Below are 9448 nucleotides of genomic sequence, written 5' to 3'. Positions count from 1 at the left end.
TGAAGAAAAAATAATTTGTTTTTGACCCTGAGAAAAAAAAATTGTTTGTTACACCCTCAGCTGCCACTATATGTAATGCTTACATTGAAAGAAAAAAATATGTTTTTGAATTGTCGCCAAAAAAATAGATTGTTCTTCGCCGAAGGTGAGAAAAAAAAGTTTGTAGAGAAAACAAAACCATAGCCCCCCTCCCCCCCGAAAATTAAATGGTTGCTGCCTAACTAATTATAAATATTAATATTATTACAAGTGTAGGTTATTTTTGTTTAATTTTTTATGTTTTTGAATTGGGATTTTAAGGGGAGGAAACTCTGACAGAGTGCATTTTCTGAAGGAATCTGCATAGAATTTTCCTTTTCGTATTTGAAGCCTGAAAACTTACTGTCCACTATGTCTGGTCTGTGATTCCGTTTGATGTTTTTCTGCTTTGTATCTATCTGATGGGTTTAGCCTTTTTCAACTGATTTTTATACGATTGCAAAAAAACTTTGTGGTTGTATATTGATATCATGTTGTCTTGTCGTCCCAAGACAGATGGTTTCCCGGCAATAACTTTAGTATAAGAATTTAGAATCATGAAATTTAAACAAGGTTTAGAACCACTAAAGAAAGGATGGGTTTGATTTTTGGGGTTATGGTCCTAAAAGTTTAGGAATAAGGGGCCAACAAGATTTTTTCTTTTTTCCAGACAATAAGTTGTGTTTAAGTATATGGATCTTTCTGAAATTATACCACAAGTTTTGATAACACAAACGGATGGTTAGGATTGGCTTTGAGGGGTAATGGCATAAATTAGGGGCAAAAGAATGGGGGAAAACAAGGTTATCCTGGTTAATGGACAATTTAAAAGCAGTATAAGGGAGGTAATTAAAAACAAAATTGAACAATGTTGGATTACCTCCCTATTAAGACTGCTTTTGAATTATTTATTTAAGACTTTTATGATGAATTTAAATAGGTGATTTAGGTTGCAAACTCCATTGGAAATTTGAATTTAAATTATGACCATATATTGAGGGAAACAAATTTTTATGTACAAAAGGGGGGATAAAAAAAAAAAAATGGAAGATGGGAGGGCAATTCTATCTCATTTTAGATTTCAGAAATGTAACAAAAATTCCAAAATTTTGTTTGCATAAAAAAGTGGGGTTCAATATGCAACAGTAAATAGTGTATTGCATAAAGGCAACCAAAAAAGGGGGTTATTTTTTTTTTTTTTTTTTTTGTTATTGCATAAAAGCAAAAAATATGAATTTAATTCAAATATAACCAATTCTAAGTTCTTTGACTACAGTTGTTCTGTGTCAGAATCCTATTGTGTGTCAAATATTTAATAACAATCCAAATTCAGACTCGTATCAAGAACGAATATTGTGTCCATTTTTGCCCCAGCTGTTGAGGGTTTGACCTATGTGGTCGTATCCAGCTGCGCCCGGCGAAGCAATTTATTATAGTTTGCTCTTCTGTTGATCTGTAACACCACTGTTCCAGGTTATGGGGAGGGTTGAGCGCTCACACACATGTTTAATCCCGCTGCATTTTTTTATATGTCTGTCCCAAGTCAGGAGGAGCCTGTAGTTCATTGACAGTCATTTGGTTGTCATTAGTTCATGTTTGTCATTTTCATTGATATTTTGTGTTTCATAATTTCTTTTATTCTGTTTGATAAATATTACATCTGTATTGTGTATATTCTTGCTCTTTTTGCATCAGAGGGTTATGTGTTAGTTAATGAAGTTAGCATTAACGTTATCAAGAGGCGATTGCAAATATTTTTGAAAGGAGAATCCGAGTTGTCTTTTTATATGTTAACAGTTTCATTAAGTAAAACTAAATGAAAGGCCGTCTGCAATATGCTCAATATTTAAAACAGAAAACACCACAACAAATAATATATATTTATAAATAAGTTTAAACTCACACAACAAACAAAACTGTAACTATGTTTCACTTTTAAAATAACTGTACGCAATCTTAATTATTTATCTAATTGAATATATCTTACTAGCTGGAGGCCTACAGATACGTTTTGTATGACTCTGATCTAGTGGAAATAAATATTATCTGTTTAAAAGTTGTTCAATTTACCTTTTCAATATATACAACCGTTAGATAAATTTGTATGTTTTATTTACTTTATAGGTAAAAACTATACCGAAAACTAGTATTACCTTTAAATGTTTTGGTTGAATAGTTCATAATTCACTATTGTATAGTACTCGGAGCTCTTCAATCAATGGAGTTTAATAATTTCATAGCAACGTACGTCACCAGGGCCGCTTTGGTTTTAACTTTGGATAGATATAATACACTACAAAACAAATGTTGACCAGGAAAAAGTAGATCTTTCTCCAAGTTGAATAAAATGAAATTGTGGATTTTGTAAATGATAACTGTCAAAGGAAACATAGGTAAGTTTAAAATATTTGACAATTAAATAATAGACTTTTAATTCGTGTATTATCATTTAGTGGGACAGAACATGTTGGTATGCACCCGTTAATTTAAATGACTAAAAGTCTTGGCCATGGATGTTCTCGTTGATCTCCCCACACTTATTGCAGTTTAAGCTATTTTGATAATTTAAAAAATCCCCCAAAGTTTCTATGACGTTTTATCGCTAAACGCTACGGTATAGTAATTTTATGTTACATCTGTCCGCCTGCTCTTTCTCTCTCCTTCGACTAATTTAGAATATATAATCTGGACAACTTTTTTAAAACTGACACCAAGTTTGGGAATCAGATCATTATACATTATTTTTCAGTACAACCAGCCCATGATACATGTATATGTTATTGAACCTCAAGTTACAGAATATCAAAACTGTATAAATTGCATGAAATAAAGTATAATAAATGAAAATTTATTGCTTACACAAGTATTTCAAGTGACATGCTTTACGGGTAATATAAGGGTTGATGATATTTTGGTAAATAAATCAATCAAATTTTAATTTCTACACCTAGTCCCTACGAGACTAACTGAATTGGTATTCACAGTTGACTTTTTGTGGCACAGATTTATAAATGCACGGACCCAATTAGACGTATTAATATGATTAATATAAAGATCAATGTTTAAGCCTGGTTTAACCTGATTTGAAACATTTAATATCATATATTATTTAGTAATCCGATCTATATTATTGTAATGATTACTCAGTTTGATTTAAATTTTCGTAATAAATGCAAAATTAAACCCTTAGTGGTTTAATGTATATTATGTTGCAATTTGTGAAGTCTTATTCATTTTACATTCATGTCATGGGCTATGACTTTCCTATTAAAGATTTATAGCATAACATGTTTTAACAACGAAAACAATGGCAAAAAGTGTAAAACTGTAATACCACTTTGCTTCCCATTCGTGAATCTTTTATCCTCATTTTTCTCTCATGTTTTTAAGTCTTTTCCTTTAATTCTGTTTTTTTTTAATAATGCATACTTTAAAAAAAAAAAAAAAAAGGAACACAGTTTGATGGGAAATACAATGTATCTTTTGGCTCTATTGAATCCCTTGGCCTATAACATGTTAAAAAGTTAATAAATGATTAGCATGGGAACATTTGTAAAATGTCGTGTATATTGTGTTTTCTTTCGTTTAAACTTTTTTCAGATGTTTTCTTTTTCAAGTCAAACACTATATGCAAATGTAAATACGCCAAATATCAAAGAACTGGTAATCGCACACAAAATATGAGACCCTTACAGTATAAGCCCATTTTGTTAGTATGATAGTCCCATGCATATATAACAGATGGGAACGACTCATTTGTATTGTTCAAACCTGCCTATGTGATGCGACGTGGGAACGCTATTTCTTTTTTAATTCAATTGTTTATAAAGCAATAATTGATATTAAAGAAGGGACAATTAAAGTTCACGGTATTATTAAAGTCTCAATAGCATTTTAATGGTTCATATATTGGCTTTGTTTTCATGTAGACGATAGGCGATTAAAGTATTAATATCCGAACAATTCTATTTAAAATGATTGAAATTTTCAACACATCATTTCGTCAAGACATATTTTACTCACACCGTGCAGTATTTTTTATTTTCTCTTTCTCTCTTTCACAATGATGCCTCATAGGCGGATTAAGGGGGGGGGGGGGGGCAGGGGGCCCGGGCCCCCTTTTGGGGAAAAAATTTGGTTGCTTATATAGGGAATCACTGAAGCGTGACTGGAGCGGGCCCCCTCTTAGGTCAGTCAGTGGGCCCCCACTTATGAAAATTTCTGGATCCGCCACTGTGCCTATCCTTTCTGGTTTACAGACATTGCTTTTAATACCTATTGTATATCTATTTCAATTATTGAACATGATGGATAATTGATATTGTTATGAGTATAGAAAGTTTACATCTATATGGATTTAACTTAATTGTATTTTTTTTAATTAGAAATATGAGAACAATACTGAAGATGTTAAATCCAATCATCAGTGCATTAGTGTGTTGCTTTCCTCGTCAAGTTCACTAAGTGGCTTTCTAAAATGCATCATCAGTTTTCATTAATGACGATTTCGTTCACTGCAGTTTGATAATAAAATTTTCAAAATATTTCTGATGTATCTGGCATACACTTTCGATTTTTGTCATAGAAACAATGTTTGTCTCTGCGATATTTGATTAAAAATGTATAGTAGCTTTCAAAAGTCGCATCGATTTTAGTCATGTAGACTGTAAACATATTGAAACTAATGAAATATAATTTCGTGTAATTCATTGAAAGGTTCATGTCAATATTTACAGGTCTGAAAAACAATCGCTTCCACTATTTCACCATTATCGAATTATATGCAGTCCATCAAATGACAAAGTAAACACCTAACAAAAAATATTGATTGATTGATTAGTTTTGTTTGCTCAAAATGACAAATATTTCGTAGACAAAAAAACACTAGCAGAGGCAGATTAAGGGGACCCAGGGGCCCGGGCCCCCCTTTTCTGGGAAAAATTTGGTTGCTTATTTAGGGAATCAATGAAGCACGACCAGAGCGGTTCCCCTCTTAGGCAGTCAATGGGCCCTCACTTATGAAAATTTCTGGATCCGCCACTGACAAGTAGAGAAGAACTATGTGTCATGGTTTTAGGAGAAAGAAGAATGTTATGGTTCGATTATCATTATGTGCCATGTTATTCATTTTTGTATTAATTGTTGGGCATGCGACAGAGGATGAAAAATAATGCTATTTTTTTCAATGTTATTAAACTGTTATGACAGTATACACATACTGGTATACTCTAGTATACTTGTAATGCTACAAACAAGGCTTTTAGTTTAAACGATGTGTTACTGTATTTGATTTTTTTTAGAGCCGACCTAACTGCTAAGAAAAAGGCGCTCGTCGCGAGTTTGTCCCATTTCGACGGAGTAAACAAAGTAAGACTCAGGCGTTTTGTTTCCGGCGTCGGCGGCGTCAATAATTTATTAGTTTTTGGTTCGGCCAGTTTACGTGTAACACTAGTGTTAGGCTCATGTCAATAGCATTAAGTATGCAGTTGTATAAGAATTGAGACATCTCATTTTCATAAAGAATATGACTTTTTTTGTGGTCCCGTCCCCATATTCATGATCTATTGACTTTTGCTTAGTTTATATGCATGACTTGTGATTAAATCAGTTTAAATGAAACCATTATAGTGGTAAATTTGTGGTGGAAACTAAGTATTAAAAAAACATTATGATTGGAAATTACGTTTTACTTTTTGAGCGTCCTTGTAGTTGAGAAATATATCATACAATAACGTCATACAACACAGCGTTATGGCTACAACGTTACCATAGTTCAATATGTTTGTTCTTTGCGTATTTTCCGTCAAGGTTTATTATATTTGGAATGTCTGCGATCTATGTTTATTCTGGTAATTCTTGACTGTTTGTTAATACCTAACTTTAATATATTTGTGTAATGCTTGATCCGTATCTTTGGGGTGTAATTTTCAAATTATCAATCAAAGTTAAGTAAAAGTAAAGCTTTAAAAAAGGATGATTTGAAACAAGAATTTTAAACCAATTTTACAAGTACATGTAGTAATAAAAGGTAGGTTAGAGTGCTAAATATAATTTATTCCGAAAAAAACACAGCGATCGAATCCACCAAACCAACAAAGCCAATATGAATTATTGCATGATTTTGACTAATTTAATCAATTCAAACGGCATGTAAAAACATAATTCGAAGTTTTACGCTGCATGGAATTTTAATTAAACATTCCTTTTAAACGCGGAAATTTAAACCTAAATTCAAAGGAAGACCGATCATGTTATCAAATTTTGATATAATAACAGTAGCAAAATGCATACTGCTGAAGGTTTTGCATAATTGTTTTAAATCGTGTGATTCAAAGTTTAAACCCTCTATTTTATATTTCAGATAATACAACATGGCAAAAGAAAAAGAAGAGGTTATACCAGTGGCAGGTCCCGGGAGTAAGATTAAAGCGCTTGCACCAACAGTGCGGAAACATTTCAAATTTGAAGGAGCTGCAGTTTTTGTAGATTTTTCTACAAACAGTGTCAAGGCATTACCAGCAGAGATTTGGAAAAATGAAGAGATACAGAGAAAATCTACTAAGTTCCTGGGAGAAAACAACAGATTAAAGAAACTTCCAAAGACAATTTCAGATCTTGAGAACTTAGTTTTCATTGATTTGCGAAATAACATCTTAACATCACTCCCTGGAACGATATGCAAAATCAAACCACTTAAAACCCTGCTAGTCTCCGGTAATCAACTTAAAAGTTTACCAGCAACCATCCACAAAGCTGAAAGTCTCGCCACTGTCGATGCGTCAAATAATAAAATCAAAGCTATACCAAAAACTATCAACAAATCAAAATCTATAGTTCTTTTGGATTTATCCGACAACGTCATCAAGTCTATAAAGAAAAATATTTACGAAGTCGGAGCTCAGATAATTTTGAAAGGAAACCGAATAATCGAGTTGCCAGACGCTAATGTCAAGAACCCCGCACTAAAGATGCTAGACGTATCCCACAATTCCATAGCACATATCCCAGACAATATCAACAATGTTTTGACACTTACATGGCTCAATCTGAGCCACAATGACCTATCCGAGATACCAAAAGAAATGGGTTTCCTGAAATACTTGACATTTTTAGATTTGTCACATAATAGCTTAGAAACTGTTCCAGAGGAGTTATGTGCGATAGAATTTGCATTGAAAACATTGCTGCTTTCCGGAAATATGTTGAAATACCTTCCAAAGAACATTAACAAACTTAAACGCTTACAAACACTCGAGGCAGCCGACAATGCTTTGACTGGGTTACCCCCGAACTTCTCCGATCTAAAGGACTTAAAATCACTCGAGCTTTCAGGAAACAAAATTCAAAACATGCAGGAAATGAGCAAATTGAAGTTTGTAGAACATATAAAATTGGCAAGGAACGAAATAACAGTTCTCCCAGAAGATTTGCCTAATCTGAAGTCATTGATATCCCTTGATGTTTCAGGCAATTACCTTAAAGTTATTCCGGATAATATATGCAAAATAGGAACATTAAAATCCCTTTCGGCGGCCAAGAACAAAATAAGTGCAATTCCAGAGACCCTAGGAGAAGACCAGCTTATAACAGAACTTGATGTATCTCACAACAAAATACAAGGATTTCCACAAGATTTGAAAAAGTTGAGGTGCATTGAAGTTCTTAAAATTGCAGGGAATCAAATTTCAGCCCTTCCAAAGAGCTTAGATGTTATGTTTCAGATACGGACATTAGATGTCGCTGGTAATTCGCTGACTCAGTTTATGTTACCAAAAACAATAACGTCACTGAATATAGCAGAAAATCCTGTATTTCATCCAAAAGATGACGATAAGTCTATTTTTAGCCAATTTGCTGAGAAAGACCATGCCCGTCTGATCACAGTTCTTGATGCCTCAAATACAAAACTTCCTGAAATATGGGATTCCATTTGCAAACTTCGTGTTCTGACTGTCGTGAAACTAACACAAAACGCCATCAGTGTAATACCAGAAGATTTCTGTAAACTTAGAGCGCTTCAAGAAGTAGATCTGAGCAAAAATGGAATAAATGAAATACCAGACAAATTCAATCAGCTACAAAATCTCCGAAAACTGAATTTAGCCCACAATAGCCTCAAAGAATTTTCAGAAAGTCTCTGTGATCTTCACCAGTTGGAAGTTTTAAATCTGGCAGACAATGAAATTTCAATATTACCAGAAACATTTGGAGAAATTAACAAATTAACAAAACTTGTTGAGTTAGATTTATCGTACAACCGTCTAGCAAATTTACCAGAGGAAAGATGGGATGTTTTGGCTTCAATGAAAGTATTGAACGTTTCTTTTAACAGCATTAATATGGTACCAGCAGATTTACCTTACCTGTACAGAATTGAAGTGTTAAACGCTGCGTCAAACGACCTCACGTCACTTCCCAGCGATATCGTGAAAATGACTGGTTTGAAAAGCATCGACGTGTCGGACAATCTCCTCGAGGCATTACCCGAAGGTATATGCAAACTACCATGCTTAACGAACGTTAATGTTGCCGACAATAAAATAAAACAATGGCCATCCAAAATTGAAGCTCTTAAGGCGAAGGCTACCGTAAATATGGAAAATCAGTCAGCTTATAAACAAAGAGATGCACCGGATGATGCCCTTAAAGCAGGAGAGGTCCAAACTGACGCCGAAGATGATTCAAAGAGGTAGTCGTATTGTGAACCTACCACACAGGGGACAAATTGTCTGAAAAAGTGACATTTGCGTTGGTAACAATTCAATTGACCAACGTAAATCAACAATAAAACGATATTTCAAAGAAAAAAACAACAACCAAACAAACGTTGTCATATTCATTTAAAAAAAGTAGTATACTTTTTGCGACTCATTATCAAATTTTATATAAATAAGATCGCAATATTATTTTCCTTTATCCATTTGAATTTTTAAGTAAATTCTTTTTTTTTGTCAATTCTTTTTGATTTTCTTCTGATACAGGGCGTGAATTGCCTACTTCTGAATGTCTTTAAACATTTTACATTTTTTAGACCGCATATGCAAGTGCTATTGACCCTTATTTTCTGCTCAAGTTTGACTGTTATATCTTGCTCATTGAAAATTAAACATGTGAAAGAAAATGTATGTACTGTTTTGCACATTTATTGAGTATAATGATTTTTGTTGTCTCACTTGAAACGAAAGTAACAGAATCTGAGACATAGGGATTACATTCCGGCGACAGCTTAAACTATTTGTTACGAGGTTTTTATCCAGTAGGTAGAAGACCTTGATGCTAGCCTATATACCTTAAACGCAGATGCCATATGTTACGAAGTTTCCGTCTGTCAGTCATATTATTGTAAAGGTTTTGCTACGGTTTGGAAAAGAAAGCATTGCATTTCTCACTTGTAATGAATGAAAGAATAACAAATTTGATGTATGGGTCC

The 9448-nt window shown here is 33.4% G+C and overlaps 1 protein-coding gene across 1 annotated transcript; it reads left to right on the top strand.

Moving 5' to 3' along the window:
- Nucleotides 1-2119: 2119 nt before the first annotated feature.
- LOC134691233 (leucine-rich repeat protein SHOC-2-like) lies at nt 2120-9143 on the top strand. The gene is made up of 2 exons (XM_063551603.1): nt 2120-2411; nt 6380-9143. The coding sequence occupies exon 2, from the start codon at nt 6390-6392 to the stop codon at nt 8709-8711; it is 2322 nt and encodes a 773-aa protein (XP_063407673.1). The 5' UTR covers nt 2120-2411; nt 6380-6389; the 3' UTR covers nt 8712-9143.
- The last annotated feature ends 305 nt before the right edge of the window (nt 9144-9448 follow it).

The sequence above is a fragment of the Mytilus trossulus genome, chromosome 11 (genome assembly GCF_036588685.1).
Source record: "Mytilus trossulus isolate FHL-02 chromosome 11, PNRI_Mtr1.1.1.hap1, whole genome shotgun sequence".
Taxonomy (NCBI): Eukaryota; Metazoa; Mollusca; class Bivalvia; order Mytilida; family Mytilidae; genus Mytilus; species Mytilus trossulus.
The sequence above is the reverse complement of the archived record's forward strand: the minus strand, read 5'-3'. Positions and strand labels throughout refer to the sequence as shown.

What these genes read in the sequence shown, in the direction of transcription:
- LOC134691233 (XM_063551603.1), top strand. Translation starts at nt 6,390, where the DNA reads ATGGCAAAAGAAAAAGAAGAGGTTATACCAGTGGCAGGTCCCGGGAGT.